General features: G+C 45.7%; 1 protein-coding gene across 3 annotated transcripts; it reads left to right on the top strand.

Annotated features, from left to right (window-relative positions):
- Window positions 1-142: 142 nt before the first annotated feature.
- On the top strand, window positions 143-21,972 carry LOC129820945 (E3 SUMO-protein ligase RanBP2-like). 3 transcript variants are annotated; one of them, XM_055878089.1, is made up of 30 exons: window positions 143-339; window positions 947-1,014; window positions 1,099-1,210; window positions 1,488-1,640; window positions 1,994-2,224; window positions 2,308-2,450; window positions 2,623-2,818; window positions 2,907-3,207; window positions 3,292-3,473; window positions 4,867-5,054; window positions 5,318-5,441; window positions 5,772-5,933; window positions 6,142-6,279; window positions 6,494-6,625; window positions 6,742-6,951; window positions 7,638-7,709; window positions 7,836-7,977; window positions 8,105-8,205; window positions 8,326-12,808; window positions 13,384-13,461; window positions 16,238-16,399; window positions 16,504-16,584; window positions 16,689-16,861; window positions 17,003-17,591; window positions 17,751-17,861; window positions 18,003-18,148; window positions 18,572-18,845; window positions 19,298-19,470; window positions 19,612-19,785; window positions 20,183-21,972. In XM_055878089.1, the coding sequence occupies exons 1-30, from the start codon at window positions 268-270 to the stop codon at window positions 20,486-20,488; spliced, it is 9,477 nt and encodes a 3,158-aa protein (XP_055734064.1). In that variant the 5' UTR covers window positions 143-267; the 3' UTR covers window positions 20,489-21,972. The 3 variants fall into 3 exon arrangements, with proteins under 3 accessions (XP_055734064.1, XP_055734063.1, XP_055734062.1); XM_055878088.1 differs by lacking the exon at window positions 13,384-13,461 and having other exon boundaries at window positions 16,692-16,861; XM_055878087.1 differs by lacking the exon at window positions 13,384-13,461.
- Window positions 21,973-22,033: the final 61 nt, after the last annotated feature.

Raw genomic sequence — 22,033 nt, 5'->3', positions numbered from 1 at the left:
CAGATTGCATCTTTGCTATAATGAAGTATAGGCTATTGTATTTGTATTCAATATACCGATCCAGCCTTCGGCTAGTACACAATCATTTTTCAAATGTGATTGGCTAAGTCTCGACCAATCACAGCTCGTGGTTGGAATCTGCACCACGTGAGTACCGCTGCCATTTGACGTTCTCATGGCAAGAGTGGAGAATAGGATTCCTGACGAATTTTGTCATTCTGTGCAATTCTAGTTTTGAAATAACAAGAAAATACGCTTTACACAGCCATGCGGCGAAGTAAGGCCGAAGTGGAACGCTATATTTATTCAGTACAGAGTTCCTCTCCTTCACTCAAAGAGGTGAGTCCAACCGGCTTCACTTCATCCTGCGTGTATTAGCTAGCTAAGCTAACGGCCATGATGGCCTGGTATGATAACTAGCAGTACTGCAAGCATTGAAAGTAACTAGCTAGCCACAGACTAAATCTGAAACAACAACACGTAGCTAACAGATCCTTCATTTTGGATAGCTAACTAACGTTCGCTAACTACGCTGGGAAATGTGACACTTCTCAAGTTCATCCATCGCAATGAAGAATAACGTGTGTGGAAAACGCGCGGGCAGCAGGGCTGGCTATATTTTGAAACATCTCATGTCCTTTAGTTAGTTGTGTGTCACTCTTCCTATGAAGATAGCCATGATCGCCTTTTTTATTTTTATTCCTAGTTAGCAATTTTATATTTGAATGGATCCGACTAGCTAACTAGCTTGTGGAATTTCCAGGAAGCTGGTACGATTTTCGTATGTATTAGGCAACTAAGTTAGTTGGCTACCTAAGTTTTTAGTGTACTTTAAAATACAATAGGTAACCATGTCTGTCTTAAGGAGTTAGCTAACTAGCTGTTGTAACTGTATATGAGTTTAACCTTATTTTAAACTAGGCCTTCATATGTTCTCTTTCCACAGAAACCAATTAAAGGATTTTTATTTGCTAAATTATACTTCGAGGCTAAGGAGTATGAACTTGCTAAAAGGTATGCCCTGAACATATTGACATATTGAAGTGGGTGTCTACATCTGTTGTGTGTGTATTCAGAATGTCTGGTCCCCTCTTTTAGACATGTTTCGGAATATCTGACGGTGGCCGAGAGAGATCCGAAAGCACACAAGTTCCTGGGCCAGCTTTATGAGAGGGAAGGAGATATCAACAAGGCCGTAGGATGTTACAAGGCAAGCTGATATTCCTGCCAGTTGCTCACTTACCTAGTAATGTTATAGTATCCTATTAGTCTGTCCATTAGGCTTTGTCAGTCATCCAGTTTTATATAATTTATTTGTTTGAAGAAACAGCTAAATAAATGGGGTGGTTGGAAATTATTACATTGATAGAATTCATACTCTATCTGTAATATTAAAGCTGATCCCTAAAAAAAATCTGCTATGCCAATTGCAAACCTAACTATCTGACAGTGTAAAGATGCTTTCAAGTCTTTAATTGTGTGTCCAGCGGTCTGTGGACCTGAACCCAGCCCAGGGGGACCTGGTTTTGAAGGTGGCTGAGCTGCTGGTCAGTAAGACAGAGAGAGACAGCAGAGCAGAGTTCTGGGTGGAGAAAGCTGCCAAGTTGTTGCCTGCAAATCCTGCTGTCTTCAACCTCAAGGTAAGAACTATAACACAGTATTGATTTCCTGTATTAATAGAATTTTGGGCTTCTTCTTTTTTTTTAATGGTGTGGCTAACCTGAAATAGTGTGTCAAGGTTAAAGACTGCCTGCATTGTGACTGGAGGATTGTTTAGAAACTGACACAGGGTTGACATAAGATCACTACCTGCCTGTTGAGTTGGCAGCTGTTTGATGCATATGCCCTCCTCGCCCTCTCTCTCCCCTCAGGAACAGTTGTTGAGCAGCAGACTGGTCCCGGGGACTAGAAACGTCTGTTAAAAAAAGTATCAGCTGTTAAAAAAAATCTGCTCTTTAACAATCCTTACCAACTCTCCTTCTACCCCCTATAGGAGCGGCTACTGAATCGACAGGGCCAGCAGGGACGGAACCAGTTGTTTGACCTGCTGCAGGCAGAGCTGGCTATGAGACCTGGCGATGCCCATATCAACATAAAGCTGGTTCAGCTGTTCTCCTCTGATGGCAGGCTGGAGGAGGCTGTCAAACACTGTCTGGCTACAGAGAAGAGAGGCCTGCTTAGATCCAGTTTGGACTGGTACTCTACTGTGGTACACACTCTACAGGTCAGCAGGATGCTCACAAAATACAATATACACTTATGGAATTACATGTACAATGGTAAAGTGCTTAATTTGGTGTTTCTCAGGATTTCCTAGCCCAGCCCAGTGTTTCATCCAATGAGAAGATGAGTAGACATCTGCAGAGAGAGCTACTTTTGGCCCACTGCAGCCTGCTGAGACTGACCCTGTCGGGAAAAGGACTGCAGCCTAGCATCAAGGCCCTCGGGAGGTGTGTTTGTCAGAACCAGGCTAGGCAGGGAAACGTGACTGTTGGTACTTGGCTATAGTTAATCCATGCTTAGTCTACCAACAGAGTTGGTCACTCTGTAGAGTCCTACTAGATTAGTAGCAGTGTGTGCGTGTGTTGGTACCTTATTTAACACCTGTCTCGCTCTGTGTAGTTTTGACTGTGTGATGCAGTGCCTGAAGAAGACAGCGGGCAGTGTAACAGATGATCTGTCTGAGGTCTATGTGGAGATGAGGGGACATCTGTACCTGCATGCTGGCACTCTGCTGCTGAAGATGGCTCAGGAAAGAGAACAGCAGTGGAGGGCTGTCATTGACCTGGCTGCTCTCTGCTATTTACTGGCTTACCAGGTAATGCACACAAACTGGAAGCTTTGTATTTAGCAAATGACAGTGTCTTTCATGTTGTATCCAAATTATTTTCATTCTTCCTATTTAGGTCCCAGGGCCGAAGAGCAAGGCGACTAAAGGGGACCAGTCTTCTCCTCAGCATCTGGAGCTGCTGGCCAGTGAAAGACAGAGCCAGGCTGGACACATGCTGCTTAACCTCAACCCTGACACTCATACCTTTGTCAGAGAGGTGGTGGAGGCATTTGGTAACCGTAGTGGTCAGGGCTCTCTGTTTGAGCTTTTGTTTGGGCTTCAGGCTCCGGCCGGTACTTCCTTCATCGGCAACGACGACATCCGCTCCATCAACACACAGGCTCCAGCGATATCTGACCTCATCAAACGGGACAACGGTATGATGTGTGTGGGTCTACACAACAGGAGAAGAGCTGATCTCACAAGTTCCCTGTGTAACCCTGCTCCTCTCCTGTCTTCAGGCTCCATCCAGCTCAAAGGAGGGGACCTCCAGCAGCTGTGTTGGCTGGGTCTCCAGTGGTCTCTCATGGCCCAGAGGCCTGCTCTGAGGGACTGGCTCAAACAGCTGTTCCCCAGGCTCATCCTGGAGACCTCCAAACTGGACACCAACACACCTGAGTCCATCTGCCTGCTAGACCTGGAGGTGGGTGTGGCTGGGGTGGTTCTACAGTATTTGTCTCTATAAGGCTCAACAGCCTTGTAACAATCTTCTAATACTGTCCTTCGAATGATATTGTTGATTGTTTTCTTTTGGTTAATTTTTCATTCATACAAAGACCTTGAACGCTCTAAAGACAGTGGTCACCAACCTTTTCTGAGTCAAGATCACTTTCTGAGTCAAAATGCATGCCGAGATCTACCGCTCTGGTTTTATTTATTTTTTTAACATAGGAAAATGTAAGCCTATGCAACATTAACCAATTAAAAACAGTACTGTAGCAATGAGGTTTGTGGAGTAAGCTGTAGGCCCAATACATTTTCAATGCATATTGGCTTTGCTTGAATTTACCTGCCAATGCATTGTTGTTCGGGACATTTTTTTAACTCATATTTAAAAATTTGAGGTAGGCTATATGATCACACCAGTAATAGATCCATTGTTGTATTACTTGTGAGGCACAGCTGAGTGAGCATACATTTAAATCATTAGCTTTTTTATTTTATTGGGCTGATGGTGACTGCATCTGCTGGTAAGTCTTAGCGGAGGGAGAGAGCAGCAGACTGAGGGTCCACCTGTCAACATCCCTCCGCTGACACTGACCAAAAAGGGACACCGTCTTCCAGCTGATGGCGAAACTCGAGTCGCATCACATTATTTCTGCCACATGCACAAATGCATGTTGTTACTCCTATGAACAGAGAAAGTGAAATATTCCTTGATGTAAAAAAAAAACTCAAGCCGCTAATAATAACGCAAGCTTAGCGATACACTTTCCAACTCATTCATTACTGCTGCGCTGCTTGTTGTATCGCTGAGTGGGAAAAAAGAACGCAAGTTTTATTGGTTATAAAAGGGTTGAATACAAAGTGTTGACAGTGCTGAGTAAGAACTTAAACAAGGACTCACTCATAAAACCAGCAGCTCTGCTGTATTCGTTGACAGTCTCTCTCTAATCATGGTTTTAAACATTTTGAAATCTCAGTATCAATTTTGCCGAGGATTTCTATTATGCCTGCTACGTTACTGCAGACTCGGTCATCTGAGCAATCTGATTGGCCAGCGTTGGCATAGTGCACTTGATTTCCTCTCCAGGCCCACTGGGAAGGCAGAGTTTGTACCTCCAGATACATGAAATGGCAACAGTTTGCCTACCCGGTGCGCAGGGCAGCTGAATTGGCTGCACCTACCACCAACAGCCCGAGACTAAAAAAAATAAAAATAGTAACACAAGGATTAATCGTTGGGTTTTTTACAGAAATGTTTGGCGATGGACTAGAAATGCGTTGGAGATCGACAAGTCGAACGCGATCGACTTGTTGGTGACCACTGCACTAAGAACTAACGCAATACAATGGGGTGATTCCCTCCTCTCTAGGTGTTCCTGTGTGGGGTGGTGTGGTGCAGTCACACCCAGCTCCAGGAGAGGGCCAGGATCACTTCTACTGGTCAACAGCAACTCCATGAGCCCCGCTGCCTGCCCCTGCCCCTCCTCCGCCTCCTCTCCACAGACAGACAGAGGGAATGGTGGGACGCCGTCTACAGCCTCATACACAAACAAGCTGCGTGAGTCACTACGGGTTCATCGCTATACTTATATGGTAGATGGCTGAAATCAAGCATTTTACTACCCAAGCTAGCTCTGTAAAGGTTACCCAGGCATCATTCCCTCCTCCCTCACTTGAATTGATCACAGATATTATATAAGTTGTGTTAAAATGTAAAGGCCCAGGGTGGAGAAATCAAGCTGACTGATGGCTCTGTGGTTAACATGACTATGGTTCTGCTTTTGTCTGTAGTCCTAGTATGTATAATACTGTTTTTTTTAGGCCTGGCATGTCAGCCAAACTGAGGATGACCGTTCAACATGGACTAAGCACCCTTCGAGCTGGAGAGAAACATGGCCTTCAACCAGCCCTGCCCATACACTGGGCCCAGCACCTCAGTTCAACGGTATACACCTCGGCCAGACGGCAGACCTGCCTTTTTCTGTCACACACTACATAAGTTAACATGATGTGCTAGGCGTCTGTCTGAAATGATTTCCTCCTCCATTTACTCAATAGTATTTATAACTTCCAATTAGTGTATGGTCATTATTTATAACTCTTGGTCTAGTCAGAATAGTACACATCAGCAATTTCCCTTTGGTACAGTAAATTATGTCTGCTTTAAACTACTTCTGAGAATGCGACTCAGAACGATGAGTGCTTAGTTATAATGGATGATTTGAAGCAATGCCAATTCTGCATTTAGATTTAACACCTGCTGTGTTGTTCCCAGGGGGTTGGTGTGAACTCCTACTATGACCAGAAGGAGTACATAGGGCGTAGTGTCCACTACTGGAAGGTGGTGCTCCCCCTGCTGGACAAAATCAAGCAAAGACGTAGCATCCCTGAACCCCTGGACCCCCTCTTCATACACTTCCCCTCTAGAGACATACAGGTGAGTGACCAACACAGCTGCTTCTCTGACCGACTGGATTAGAACCTAGCTTTCCACAACACTTGTTAGTCTGCTGAGTTAAAGCATTGACACGTGTAGACTTTTCATATCACTGATGCCAATCGCGAAAGTTGACGAGTCCAGGCTTAATGTATGCATTGCTCTATTTTCATTGGTTAGTGAGGTTGTGTTTGCGTGTTTATCTCAGATCCCATCAGTGAAGGGCTTTGAGGAGGAGGCCATGATAGCGTTTGCAACCCTCTTGGACGTCGAGGGGAGGACAGAGGAGGCTATCACTACTCTGGAGACCATCAACAACATTTCATCTAACTGGCACCTAGCTAGGGTATGTAGTGAGGGGTTCACTGCTCTACCTTGCTCTGGTAGTCAATCCCCCTCCACTTTTCCCACTGCGCCTTAGTGCCATGCCTTCTAGTGCAGCTGCCACTAAAGAAATTAATTGTGTGCAGGCAGCATTTGTATCTCTTTCTTTTTTAATGTCTTACCATAGAAAATGCATTTGTTATGAATTGTGCCTTTTGATATATCTCTGTGTGTAGATCTTCCAGCGTCTGTCTGAGGAGGCTGGTAGTGGGGTGGAGGAGACAAGGGACAGGTGCGTCATGTTCCTCGGGAAGTTCAGAACTTACCTGTCCAAGATCTACAATGCCAATGCTGACGACATGGACAAGGTTACACATTTCAATATACGGCATCTATACACATGACTATTTGCCAAAAACATGTAATTGAAGATTTAAGAGTTGGAAGCATGACATTCAATCATATTCACTGTGTGTTGTTCCAGCTGCCCGTTTCAATGGAAGAAGTTATGGATCTCCTGAACGATGTGAACCAGCAGCTAGGGGAGATTGGAGAAGCGATGGATGAAGAGGGCAGACCGGTCCACTTCAGCCCTCAGTTTACTGAGCCTGCTGCCTCAGTCTCTCACATCAAATTCACCCCGTTAACCCCTTCCCCCAGCAAGAGCTTTGTCCCTCCCTCCAAAAGACATATGGTATGATAAATGTTGACTTGTAAACATACACTGAGTGTACAAAACATTAGGAATACCTTCCTAACATTGAGTTGCACCCCGTTTTGTCTTTAGAACATCTTCAATTTGTCAGGACATGGACTCTACAAGGTTTCAGGTGTACCACAAGGATGCTGGCCCATGTTGACTCCAATGCTTTCCACAGACGCAAGTTGGCTGGATGTCCTTGGGTGGTGAACCATTTTTGATACAAACAGGGAAACTGTTGAATGTGAAAAACCCAGCAGCGTTGCAGTTCTGGACACACTCAAACCGGTGCACCTGGCTCTTACTACCATACCCCGTTCAAAGGCACTTAAAAATGTTCTTGCCCATTCACACACCATCTCAATTGTCTCAAGGCTTTAAAATCCTTCTTTAACCTCTCTCCTCCCCTTCATCTACACTGATTTGAAGTGAATTTAACAGGTGACATCAATAAGGTGTCATAGCTTACACAAGGTCAGTGTGTCATGGAAAGGGCTGGTGTTCCTAATGTTTTGTACACTGAGACACTGATGCTCTTCCTATGGTTTTTAAACATGGACATTGATGTACTTCAGTTTTAGATTTACTGTACAGGTCTTTTCTCAACTAAATAATAGAAATACCTTGACATATAATATTTTCATTATTTTTCTTCTCCTCCGTTTCCTGATTTCCCCAAGACTCCACCTCATTGGGCAGAGCACCAGAAGTCCCTCCTGCAGATGCTCTGCCAGCAGGTGGAGGCCCTTAAGGTCAGCCCCTGGCTTCATTGTCTTTGAGGATATGGGAGATGTTGCCCATGTCAAGTGTGCCTATTAATTAAATTGTAGATGTCCATGCATGGTTTCTGTGTTAAGTGTTGTGTGGTTGGGTTGCAGAATGAGGTCCATGACCTAAGACATAACTCGTCAGACAGCATGGCGTCACCCCACCAAAGGATGTATGGAGATGGGTATGGGGCTGAGAGCATGCAGGAGGGCTACCCCCCAACACAGACCTTCCATGTAGCACCCCTCACCGGTAGGAACATAGTACACAACTGGGTTGTGTAGTTTGGGGCTGTATTATTAGGAATACTGAAATAGCAATGTTGCTAGGATATTAATTTATGGCCGTTGATTATAACCTTTTCTCTTTTTGTTTACAGTTGCCACCACACAGGCCCCATCTATGTATTTCAATCAATCCCCTGCTTATAACTCCGGACAGTATCTCCATCGTCCTGCAGCCAATGTTACCCCAACAAAGGTAGGTGTTTATACCTTGATTTATCTTTGAGCATTCAGAATGGTTTAGATACTTGAAGTGGGAGAGTAGTTTCGGTGGCAAATATGAATTAGGTTTTAATTAATTTTCCCTTTGTCTCAGGCTCCTGTGTATGGAGTCAACCGCCTGCCACCCCAGCAGCACATGTATGCCTACCAGCAGCCCACTAACACTCCTCCCCTGCAGTCAACACCAGCCTGCATCTACCCTCCCCAAGACCAGGTTTTCGGCACCCCCCTCCACTTTGAGTCACCAGCAACCAGTCTACTCTCCCCATACAGCGAGGAATACTACGGCCATTCTCAGCCCACCACCAACCCTCCCCTCCCTGAGCCTGGCTACTTTACCAAGCCCTCAGTCGTATCTGTCCAACCACCAAAGAGCATTGAGGGGAAGCCTGTGGACTTTGGGAAGATCGCCTTTGGCCAGCAGGTCCCTGCTGAGCCTCTTAAGGTGCCTGGCTTTGGTGCTGGAGTCGTCGCCCAGTCCACTCCATCATCTGCTGCCTTTAAATTCAACTCCAACTTCAAATCCAACGATGGGGACTTCACCTTCAAAGCCAAAAACAGTGAGAACCTGTTGGGGCTTCTAACATCAGACATTTCCACCAAATTGGAGGGCCCCTCAGAGGTGGAGCCTCCTAGCCAGGGAGGGATATTTAGCTTTGGCACTAAAAGCGTGGCAGGCTTCTCCTTCACTGATGCAGCCCAGAGTCGGGACAGACCAAACCTTTTTGAAAAAATTGAACAGCCATTTAGTTTCGCTGATCAGACCAAGCCGGTATTTGGGCTGGAGAACACAGCGGTGGAGAAAGGACCGGAGAGCGATAACGACAGCACACATGTGGAGGAGGATGAGGATGGGCCTCACTTTGAGCCCATTGTGCCCCTCCCTGACAAAGTAGATGTGAAGACTGGAGAGGAGGAAGAAGAGGAGATGTTCTGTAACAGGTCCAAGCTGTTCAGATTTGACGCAGAGACAAAGGAGTGGAAAGAGAGGGGCATCGGCATAGTCAAAATCCTAAAGCACAATACATCAGGGAAAGTGCGTCTGCTGATGAGGAGGGAGCAGGTTCTGAAGATATGTGCTAACCACTACATCACGCCAGATATGCTCCTGAAACCAATTGCTGGCTCTGACAAGTCCTGGGTCTGGAATGCCATTGATTATGCAGATGAGGAACCAAGGCCTGAGCAACTGGCCATCCGGTATAAAACGGCAGACGAGGCATTGCTCTTCAAAACAAAGTTTGAAGAGGCTCAGAAGATAGTTCCCAAATCTCCAGAAAAGGGGCAAGATCAGCCAGATAAGAAAGCAACTTCTCCTAATTCATCTGCTCCTCAGGTGACAAACTTTGCAGCCCAGTTTGCAAAGAAGGACTGCGACGTGTGCTATGTAAGAAATGCTGCTACAATTATGCACTGTGTTGCCTGTCAGACTGCCAACCCTAATTCCCTGTCAGAGAAAGACGGCAAACTGGCTACTGAAACCAAAGGCTTTACTAGTGGGGGAGCTTCAGTGAGAGGATTTACTTTTGGATTTGGAACTGACTTGTTAAAAGACACCAGCAGCACAGGATCTATTGGAAAGGGATTTGGGGCTTTTGGAGCTCAGATACCCTCCTCCTTTACGTTTGGAACCAGTGGCTCCACTTCTATACCTGTTGCTGGTTTTGGAGCTCAGTTTGGTAAGAAGAAAGAAACCGCAGAAGTAGCAGCAGAATCAAAGCCCTCAACCATGCCATTTGGCTCTGGATTTGGTGCCCAGTTTGGCAAAAAGCCAGGGCAGTGGGACTGTGACACGTGTGCTGTAAGAAACCAGGCCTCCTCAAACAGTTGTGTTTCTTGTCAAACTCCAAACCATGCAGCCAAAACGGTTGTAGATGGAGCAGCAGCATCAAAGCCCTTAACTAATCTATTAGGTTCTGGATTTGGTGCCCAGTTTGGCAAAAAGCCAGGGCAGTGGGACTGTGACACGTGTGCTGTAAGAAACCAGGCCTCCTCAAACAGTTGTGTTTCTTGTCAAACTCCAAATCCCTCAGCAAAATCAACAGTTGCGGTAGCACCACCACCAAAGCCAACAGTGTCAGGCTTTGGTGATCTTTTTGCTAAGAGGGACAGACAATGGGACTGTGACACCTGCCTAGTGAGGAATGATGCATCAGTTTCTAAGTGTGTTTCCTGCCAGACACCCAATGCTAGCAGCACCCCCTCTCTTGGGGCCATGTTTGCCAAACAGGGGGGACAGTGGGACTGTGACACATGTCTAGTCAGAAACGACAGCTCTGCTAGTCAATGTGTCTCCTGTCAGACACCCAACGCTAAGAGCACAGCCACCCCCTCCAGCTCATCCTTCAGCTTTAGCTTTGGGAGTCAAAGTACATCTACTCAGTCCGTAGGCAATGTGTTTAAAGCAAACTTCAACAGTGACAGCTCTTTTCAGTTTGGCACAAGCAAAGTTGATAAAGGTTCCCCTGCATCCTTCAAGTTTGAGACCCCTCAGGCTGAAAGCAGTGGCTCCAGTGCTGCAGGCTTCTCTTTCAATATGCCCGTCCCAGCAGGTGGCTTTAAGTTTGGCACTCAAGAAACGGCAAAGGAAACCCCACCAGATGAAACTCAGACTGCTGCTTCAGGGTCTGCGTCCATGTTCCTGAAGAATATCGCAGAGCAGCACAGAGAAAAAGAGAAGGAATCTGGTGTCGGTATATCTGCGTCAGTGCCTTCAGTGGACAACACTGATCAGGATGAGAATGGCAAACCCAATGACTTCAGTTTTGCAGATTTGGCTAAGATTTCACAAGGAGACTTCACCCATGGTGGCGAGCAGCTGTTCACATCCCTTCAGTCAAACCAGTGGGCAGACACTTCCGCTGACCAGGATGAAGAGGGCATATACAAAACAGAAGAGAATGACGATATCCAATTTGAACCTGTGGTCCAGATGCCTGATAAAGTGGACCTGGTCACAGGAGAGGAGGATGAACAGGCCCTTTACTCACAGAGAGTAAAGCTCTTCAGGTTTGACGGAGACATCAGCCAGTGGAAGGAGAGGGGTGTTGGAGTCCTCAAGTTCCTGAAGAATGCCACCAACGGCAGGCTGAGGGTGCTGATGAGGAGAGAGCAGGTCCTGAAGGTGTGTGCCAACCACTGGATCACCACCACCATGAACTTGAAGCCCTTGGCTGGTTCCGACAAAGCTTGGATGTGGCTTGCTAATGACTTCTCAGAAGGAGATGCCAAACTGGAGCAACTCGCCGCCAAGTTTAAAACCCCAGAGCTGGCTGAGGAGTTCAAGCTTAAGTTTGAGGAGTGTCAGAGGCTCCTGTTGGACATCCCACTGCAGACTCCTCACAAGCTTGTCGACACAGGCAGAACTGCACATCTCATCCAGAAGGCAGAGGAGATGAAGTCCGGTCTGAAAGACCTTAAATCCTTCCTGACTGATGACAAAACAAAGATCAAGGAGGACGACAGCCAAGCTAACATCACAACAGCCAGTAACACCTCAGGTCTGATCATCAAGCCCCACGCGGAGAGCACTGGCCCTACCTTAGAATGGGACAACTATGACCTGAGAGAGGAGGCTCTGGATGACAGTGCTGACACATCTGTCTACGCCTCACCCCTAGCAAGCAGCCCAATCAGGAAGAACCTCTTCTGCTTTGGAGAATCCACAGCTGGCTTTAACTTCAGCTTCCAGCCTGTCGTCAGTCCTACCAAGTCTCCGGCCAAGCTGAACCAAAGCGGGGTGTCTGTGGACGAGGAGCAAGACGTGACCCAGGAGGAGGAGCGGGACGGCCTGTATTTTGAGCCTGTGGTTCCCCTGCCAGACCTGGTGGAGATCTCCACTGGAGAGGAGAATGAAAATGTGTGTTTCAGCCACAGAGCAAAGCTGTACCGCTATGACAAAGACCTGAACCAGTGGAAAGAGCGGGGCATTGGAGACCTTAAGATACTGCAGAACTACGACACCAAACGAGTCAGACTCCTCATGAGGCGGGACCAAGTCCTGAAGATCTGCGCAAACCACTGGGTCACGTCTTCTATGAAGTTGGAGCCCATGAAGGGTGCTGAGAAGGCCTGGGTCTGGAGTGCCATTGACTTTGCTGAGGTAGCTGAGGGAAATGTGGAGCAGTTAGCAGTGAGGTTTAAACTGCAGGATGTGGCCAACTCTTTCAGAGACGTCTTTGACGAGGCTAAAACCGCCCAAAAGAATGAGATTCTGGTTACTCCCATAGCCTCCTGTGAGACCCCTCAGGAGGTAGCAACAGCTCCAGGGATGACAGTGTGTGGACAGGCTGCTGTGGCCATCCTGGAGGAGACCACCAGAGAACGGACAGAGCTGTCTTCTGAGACTTTCCACACCCCTGACAGCAAGGCCTCCACTTCCACACCACACAGCCCTCTCAACCCCTCTAAGATGGTGATGTCTCCTCCCAAGTTCCTCTTCGGAACCGACTCTCTCCAGAAGATATTTGGCAGTAGCCTCCCGTTGTCCAAGGAGGATGGTTCTTCAGAAAGCTCCAAGGCTAAAGACAGCGGTTGGACCTCCCAGCCCTCACCTGCATTCAAAATCCCTGAAAAGGGTAAGCCTTTTATTGTTATCCTTTCTTAGTTGATTTTGTTGATCTTGTGGTTCAGTGTGAACTGCTTGTTTTTGAATGGTGATCCCCCCCCCCTCCCACAATGGAGTTATCACACAATTTGACCCCGTTGTGATTCCAGTCATGTCCCATTGGTTCATCTCATTGCTTCTTCCACCAGCCCACACTGTGTTAGCAGAACCGAACTTAACCCAGTCACTCCCACTAGACTAATTTACATATACTTCCTCACCCTTGTAATTTAATGATATAGTTTAAATATGATAGCAGATGTAATCAATTATATAATCCAGTACACTTGTACTGTACACTTGCCTAGTAATCAAATCCCCTAAGGATAATGCAGTCACTCCATTTTCAAAGAATTATAGCAGGCTACATCTTCATGAAGGCAGATGGAGACAGGACAGAATATAGAACGATTGTAGAATCCATTACACTTAGATAATCTAATGATGTTCAACTTGAATCTCACTGAAGACACACTTTAATACCTTAATCCAACCCCCCCCCCCCCCAATTTCAGCCTGTCTCACCTGCCAACCATTATTTTGTAGGATTGGATTTTAGGCTTTTCAAAGATAACCCAATGGCTTTTTGGACCAGCACCTCATCCACCCAATTTGAGCCCCCAGGTACTCTGTCACTGCACTGTGTGTGTGCTGTGACACGTCACCTACACAGTTGTCACCTGGCTGGGCCTGCTTTGTAGCCGGTCTTAACCCGCATGCAACGAGTGGAACATACAAACCTTTAGTACAATAACCTAACGAGCTGCATGCCATCTGATACTCAAGAGTTACTGTTACTCTAAAGCAGGGGTATTCAACGCTTACCTTACAAGATCCAGAGACTGCTGTTTTTTTTTCTTCTACCTGGTAATTCATTGCATACACCTGGTGTCCCAGGTCTAAATCAGTCCCTGATTATAGAGGGGGACAATAAAAAAATGCAGTGGAACTGGCTTTGAGGTCCAGAGTTGAGTTTGAGGGCACTCCTTGACAAGTGTCACTAAAGCTACAAGAGGGTGGAACACATTTCAAACTTTGCTTGTTAGGCTTACTGCGAATAAAAGTTAGACAAGCTGTTTAGCTAATAGAAAGGTGAAAGGACTAAGTTCCTGGTAGCGGCCAGTGGAGTATTGGACATGATAGAGTTCTTCTCCCTCTGTTGAAAGGAGACACGGGGAGATTCCAGCCATGCTTCCTGACAGGAATGTACTGTCACACACACACACACACTTCAACGTCACACACATTTTTAGTCCAGGATGGGTAGCAACAGTGTGAAAGGCAACACCTTGTCTGGTCCGGTTCGTTCCAGAGATTTCCAGTATGTCCAAGATTTCAAACCCAGGTAGAATGTGCTGCTGTATGTTACAAGCGTTTATTTTTCTACCACTGGATGGTCATCTATTAAGGTCATACCAAAGATTATTTTATTTTATTTTGAATTTTATGCACGCTTGAAGTATCAAAATATGAAACAATTTATCAAATTTGATTTGGCCTGCTATTAGCCCCATACAAACACACAGAATAACAGCTTTACTACATGGTACAATGTGTCTGTCCTATATCTGAGAGAAATAAGAAAGATCAGGAAACTTTTTTTTTTTAAATGTAAAAAAATGTAAATCTATTTAACCCCTTATTTTTGTCACTAAACAGTGTCTATATACTAATATTAATTTTTTTCAACTGGTACCGGGGGACCTTCGGAGAAGTCTTGTAAGGGCTGTGGCCATCCTAGAGCAAAAAAACCCGACATGTTCGTGTCTCACCTTTCCACAGAGTGGTTATATTAGTATGTAGCCCAAACTGTCCGGACGCTACAGACAGAAGTTGTTAGATCGGCTGTACCGACTTCAGACGAGTCCCAAGATGCTTGTGGGGGTCGTAGAGCAAAACGGAGAACACCATCGTATTCATAAGAGTCAGCTTTGGTCTACAATAGTTTGTAGGCCAAACACCACTCTCTGTCACCTTTCACCGCAGATGCGGAACTGCAACATAAGTGGATGCAGTGGGTTGCAGATTGAGACGCATCAATGAAAGAAAACATACTTTTGGTCATGTAGTGTATGTGGACATCTGCTCGTCGAACATCTCCTTCCAAAATCATGGGCATTAATATGGAGTTGGTCCCCACTTTGCTGCTACAACAGCCTCCATTCTTCTGGGAAGGCTTTCCACTAGATGTTGGAATGTTGCTGCGGGGACTTGCTTCCATTCAGCCACGAGCGTTAGTGAGGTCGGGCACTGATGTTGGACGATTAGGCCTGGCTCGCAGTTGGCGTTCCAATTCATCCCAAAGGTGTTCGATGAGTTGAGGTCAGGGCTCTGTGCAGGCCAGTCAAGCTCTTCCACACCGATCTCGGCAAACCATTTCTGTATGTACCTCTCTTTTTGCACGGGGGCATTGTCATGCTGAAACAGGAAAAGGCCTTCCCCAAACTGTTGCCACAAAGTTGGAAGCACAGAATTGTCTAGAATGTAATGTTAAGCAGTAGCATTAGAGTATCCTTCACTGGAACCATGGAAAATAGCCCTAGACCATTATTCCTCCTCCCACAAACTTTACTGTTGGCACTATGCTTGTGTGGCCAACCACTTCGCAGCTGAGCCGTTGTTAATCCTAGATGTTTCCACTTCACAATAACAGCACTTAAAGTTGACCGGGTGCCACGTTGAAAGTCACTGAGCTCATCAGTACAGACCATTCTACTGCCAATATTTGTTTATGAAGATTGCATGGCTTTGTGCTCAATTTTTATACACCTGTCAAATGGGTGTGGCTGAAATAGCAATATCCACTAACTTGAAGGGGTGTCCACATACTTTTAGTGTCTCTAGCTTAAACGGACAGATTTTTATGGGGATGTTTATATTAAGCTAATTGGTTTTAGAGAACCAGTAGGAAATGGTAACTGGAATCCTCTATTGTTGGCCTCGTGTACAGTATACTGTAGATCCATGGTTCTAATGTTTGATGCCTTCGAGATTCATTTCTGCAATAGTTAACGCATTCTCAGAGATATGAGACTGCTTGCTTGGTGTGGTGAAATGCACGATGTCAATATTTTTGAGATGCATGTGTTTCGGTTTGGAACTAACCCTAGACATGCAACTACCTCCTTAGTGAAATGGTTTTGTGACTTTTTTGCAGGTGAACAATTTTTAGGATATTAAATGTTAGCCTGTCTGCCTTACAGCCAAACAACCTTGCAGCATAGTTGAGTCAAGTCTTAAAATGTTCTGTAGATCCATTTATTGTACAGTAATTTGGGATTATATTATGCAAATTCACCTTGGAGGTAAATAAAGTTGTATCCTTCTGTTACTGCCTTCAACATCTGTTCTGTAGGAAGGGGGTCTCCTGAGTTGCCTCACTCTTTGTGTTGTGTTATAGCACCCCCCCAGGCAAAGCCTGATGATGACAGTGAGGTGGAGGTGGTGTACGAGAGGCAGCCGACTGTGGAGCAGGCTGCTTTGGCCAGGGAACTCCTGCTGCCTCTCACCTTCTTCTGCTACCAGAACGAACCAGGAAACACTAGTGACGACCAGACGGACGGTGAGAAATGACACCAACGCTCTCTTGCAAAACTTTTCTACTTGTATGAGCAAAGGTTTACGCGTTGTAGTTGACCGTGTTGCTAACGTTAGTTTGTGTTGCAGATGAGGACTTTGAGACTGCAGTTAAAGCGCTGAATGGAAAACTGTACCAGGATCCTCCTGAGAGAAAGGCTGCAAGTTCTGGTAAGTTTCATAGCCAAAGTGGCTATAGAGAGCAGTATGAATAGCCATTGATAGGTTGGTGAAATTTCTCCTCAAATGTTGCCTCTCCAATAACCTCCTCTCAGCAGCTCAGGCTGAGATAGGTGCTGAGGGTCTGTACCCGGAGGTTGAGGTGGTGTTGGAGAAGAGGTCTACTCCAGATGAGGAGCAGAAAGCCAAGCCGCTGCAGCTGCCTCCAACTTTTTGTGGTGTAGGCGGCAAGGCAGAGAAAGACGAGCCAGAGGACGTCAAGACAGAGGTATGCAAAGCACAAGAGACTTCCATAATATATTCATTTGTTTGCACACGTAGATGAACATCTTATGTGGCATTAGGATATAAGAAATTTAAACTACTATAGTTCTCTCAAGCAAATATTGATGTTTTGGTTGTGTTTCAGGACGCAGAGAGAAGCGCACACCCTGTTTCATCTGAGGCTGTGTCCTCCAGCACCGGCGATACAGTGCCAGAACAACAGTTCCGAGACCAGTCCCCCAGCAGCCAGGTACAGGTTCCAGATCTGTCTGAGGCAGAGGTTCAGTCCTCTGCAGCAGAGGCTGAGTTCCTAGCTCAGTCGGTAACCATCCAGGAGGCAGAGGTCCAGCAGACTCCAGATCAGTCAGACTCCACTCCAACACAGTCTCAGACTGCGGTCTCCAGCAGCGGGGAGCAGGCTCAAACTTCAAACCCTTCAGCAAAACCTGCTGCTAGTGCCCCAGCTTTGGTGACTGCCTCATTTGGATTTGGTGCACAGTTTGTCAAAAAGCCAGGGCAGTGGGAGTGTGACGCATGTCTTGTTAGAAATGAGGAGTCTGCAAGCAGTTGTGTTTCTTGTCAAACTCCAAACCCTGCAGCCAGCAGTGGTAAGCAGGCTCCAGATCAGTCAGACTCTACTCCTGCATCTACCAGCAGCAGCCCCATAGACCTGTCTACCAAGAAGACCTCGGAGCCGGACTCCATGTCGACATTTACTACAACCGTTACTCAGGGTATGAGATATTTATCATTGCAGAGCCCTTTGCATTCTACACTGATCAGGAAGAGCATGTCCCTCTTGTGAATACATTCAATGTACTCACAGCAGCACAGTCTCACTTCTGACACCAGTACAGCAACCTGTCTTCTCATCCTTTATTTCTCCTTTACAGATGCTCCAAACTCATTTGGCTCCTTGGGCTTCAGTGATCTGGGAGGGGAAGGGATCTCCTTCGCTGATCTGGCACAGAACACCGGGGGTGAATTCGCCTTCGGAAAACAAGGTTGGCACTTCTACAGTTAAATGAAGCAAATTCAATATGTGCTTAATTTTAAGGTTTTACAAGTTTCCATGACACAACTGTGAGCTGTGTTTTAAGTGAAAACAAGCATTTCAGTTAACTTTTAAAATGTTTCCTTGTTAGATTCTAACTTCTCGTGGGCGAATGCCGGGGCTACGTTGTTTGGAGCTGCAGCCCCACCCAAAACTGAAGGAGGGGAGGAGAGGAGTCATGAAGAGGACGCTAATAATGTGGAAATTCACTTTGATCCCATAGTCACCCTACCAGAGGTACTTATCAATACACTGCTACTAATCTAATTCCACTTAACCTTACTGGGAATGTGATCATTATAAAGTAAAGTAGCCTTGGCTTGTGCGAGCTGGAACAGCTCATAGGTACAGGAGCCTATCACCTGTTTGCTGAAGCGTGATGCAGCTTGATGTACAAGTACACCCCCTCAACAGGACGCTAGGCTATTACAGGGCCTTGCCCCCAATCTATCTCCTTAATGCTGAATGCCAAGCAGAGACTCCACATTGTCATTATAATTCACTGTAAATGTGTTTTAGGTGGAGGCTTGGTCTAGAGCTGTCATGACTCCACATTCTATCTGTGACAGAGAATCTTGCCTGTTCTATTTGATACATTTCTATACAAGTTCTGTAAACTTACACCCTCCTGATTAACCTGCGCCTAACTGTGTTGTCCAGGTGGAGACTAAGTCAGGGGAGGAGGATGAGGAGATCCTGTTTAAGGAGCGTACCAAGCTGTACCGCTGGGAGAGAGACCTGGGCCAGTGGAAGGAGAGAGGTGTGGGAGACATCAAGATCCTCTTCCACCCCGATAAGAGGTTCTACCGGGTGCTGATGAGGAGGGAGCAGGTGCTAAAGGTGTGTGCCAATCACACCATCTGCCAGAGCATGGAGCTCAAACCCATGAACACCTCCAACCAAGCCCTCGTCTGGACCGCTACCGACTTTGCAGGTAGGTCTACACACAGCTCCGCCAAACACAGTGCTATGTAAATATACAGCCCCAAAACATCACTGCTATAGAGGAGATCTGCATGGAGGAATGGGCCAAAATACCAGCAACAGTGTGTGAAAACCTTGTGAAGACTTACAGAAAACGTTTGACCTCTGTCATTGCAAACAAAGGGTATATAACAAAGTATTGAGAAACTTTTGTTATTGACCAAATACTTATTTTCCACCATAATTTGCAAATAAATTAATTAAAAATCCTACAATGTGATTTTCTGGATTTTTTTTCTCATTTTGTCTGTCATAGTTGAAGTGTACCTATGATGAAAATTACAGGCCTCTCATCTTTTTAAGTGGGAGAACTTTCACAATTGGTGGCTGACTAAATACTTTTTTTGCCCACTGTATATAGTTGATGAATTGATAAATGTATTGATCCTGTGTTCTTTCCAGAGGGCGAGGGTAAGGTGGAGCAGTTGGCAGCCAAGTTCAAGACAGCAGAGCTGGCTGAGTGTTTCAGGAAGACCTTCTGTGAGTGTCAGAGCCGTATGAGCCAATCAGAGGCCTCGGCCCTCTCCCCCCAGATGTCCAGGGTCCAGGAACATTCCAGAGACACCAACCCCCAGGTCAGTGTTTTTCCCGTGCCTGCTATTGTATAGGTGGAGCGCCTAGCCTACGACTTTTGTCCCCTCTACCTAAAATCATTTGTTGGGTGTTGTACTAAAATTATGGCCTGTAAAATAATGTATATGAAACTCTGCCCCCAGGTGTACCTCTCCATCTCCGCTGACGACGAGCCCCTGGGAATGGTCACCATAGAACTGTTCTCTCACATTGTCCCCAAGACGGCTGAGAACTTCAGAGCGCTGTGTACAGGACAGAATGGCTTCGGGCTGCGCAACTCTGTCTTCCACAGGATCATACCGGACTTCATGTGTCAGGTGAGGGGGGAGTGCCGGTGGGGGGTTGGACAGTTTCCATTAAATAACACAGCCACAAAGTCTAAATTGTCTATCGTGAAAAAACACATTTGCTTTTTGGTCTTAATATAAGGTTGTTGTTGGGTTTAAAATCAGATTTTAAGAAGATAAATTATAGGAGTGTGTGGTTTATGACTGTTAACTAGTGATGGCCAGGTTAAACTGAAACCAGACAATACTCAGAACCACCAACGTGCTTTCATAACCTTCAATACCATGTTTCCCAACTAGGTCAGTCAGTGCCTCTTGGAACACAAAAACAGTTTGCAAACCACAGCTCTATCTAATTTTGCTTTTATCTGTATCTTCATAGGGACACATCAGATAAGTCTTTCCTAACATATTTCTGTCTACTCAGGGTGGTGACCTCACCAACCAGGACGGGACAGGAGGGAAGTCCATCTACGGGAACAAGTTCGAGGACGAGAACTTTGATGTGCGCCACACGGGTCCGGGGCTGCTGTCCATGGCCAACCAAGGCCGAGACACCAACAACTCCCAGTTCTTCATCACACTGAAGAAGGCTGAGCACCTGGACTTCAAACACGTGGCCTTTGGCTTCGTCAGAGAGGGCATGGATGTGGTCCGCAGCATGGGAGAGCTGGGCACCAAGACTGGCAAACCCAGCAAGAAGATTGTCATCACCAAATGTGGACAACTGTAGAGCTTGAGCTCTGGTCACTGACTGGACAACTCCACTGTAGTGCTGAACATGTAGTCACTGACTGGATGGCTATGGGCCTTCACTCTGGTCATGGACTGGGGAGTTATAGCATTTCAAACTGAGCACAATTATAGTAGGCAGATATCAAATGAAACCCTATTCCCCATATAGTGCACTCCACTTGGGGCTCAGCTCAAAAAAAGTGCACTAAGTGCTCTGGTAGTGCACAATGGGGGGAATAGGCTTTAATTTGAGACCGGGCCAGTGTCTCCTTCTGAGTTGCACTTTCTCCCTGCTGCATCCTGAGGGCTGCATGTCCCTGTGTGAATCCCCAGACTCTGTGTGTGTGTGTGTGTGTGTGTGTGTGTGTGTAATGTACATGGACTACTTTTTTGTGTGCATGTGTTCCAATAAGAGTTGACAGCGCTGGTTCCTTCATAAGCTCCCTCACCCAATTTGTTTTGTGTAATTAAGTCTTAATTGAGATTATCGCTACCTTTTATTTTTAAAACCAACCAATGTTTGTTTGGTACTGTGTTCCTTTTGCTGCCTGTGTAGGCTATACATTGATTTCATAATGTGCAAATTGAGACTCTACACCTGTCTTAAACTAAAAGGTAGGAATATGAAGTCTGACAATTTGGGAGAGGCGACATACTAAATATAATATTTTATGGTCGGGTCACAATTGGGGTTAACAATTCTTATTGTCAATAAATAAATACAAGATGCTGGAGACAGTCTTTAAAAAATAAAGTTGCTTTATAACTGAACCCTGTCCGATTTCAAATATACACTACCAGTCAAAAGTTTGGACACTCATTCCAGGGTTTTTCTTTATTTTTACTATTTTCTACATTCTAGAATAATAGTGAAGATAAACTATGAAATAACACATGGAATCATGTAGTAACCAAAAGTGTTAAACAAATCTAAATATTTGAGATTATTTGATGTAGCCACCCGTTGCCTTGACAGCTTTGCCCACTCCTGGCATTCTCTCAAACAGCTTTGAGGTAAGTCACCTGGAATGCATTTCAATTAACAGGTGTGGCTTGTTAATTTGTGGAATTTCTTTCCTTCGTAATGCATTTGAGCCAATCAGTTTGGTGTGACAAGGTAGGGTTGTTATACAGAAGATGGCCCTATTTGGTAAAAGACCAAGTCCATATTTGGTAAAAGACCAAGTCCACAAGAACAGCTCAATTAAGCAAAGAGAAATGGCAGTGCTGCATCAGATGACCTTGGCCTCCACAATCACCCAACCTACTTTTGACTGGTACTGTATATTTAATGTATTTGTATTACAAGTGAACAGCTAAAGAGGTGTTTCGGAATTAAGCTTATTCACTTTTTTACTGAACATTACAAATGGGCCAAGTTGAAGATTGGATGCACATAAAAGGGTGACTGTCTGGCAGAAAAAAGTATATCTGTACAATTTAAATACTGTTTGTCTATGTTTTATAAATTTGTTAAAATCCTGAGAATCTGGAATTAAGTTTATTCAGTAGGGAGTGGTTATAACCTTTTCATAACAGCTCA

The sequence above is a fragment of the Salvelinus fontinalis genome, chromosome 23, assembly GCF_029448725.1.
Source record: "Salvelinus fontinalis isolate EN_2023a chromosome 23, ASM2944872v1, whole genome shotgun sequence".
In the NCBI taxonomy this organism is placed as follows: Eukaryota; Metazoa; Chordata; class Actinopteri; order Salmoniformes; family Salmonidae; genus Salvelinus; species Salvelinus fontinalis.
This window is presented reverse-complemented; position numbering and strand designations above follow the sequence as displayed.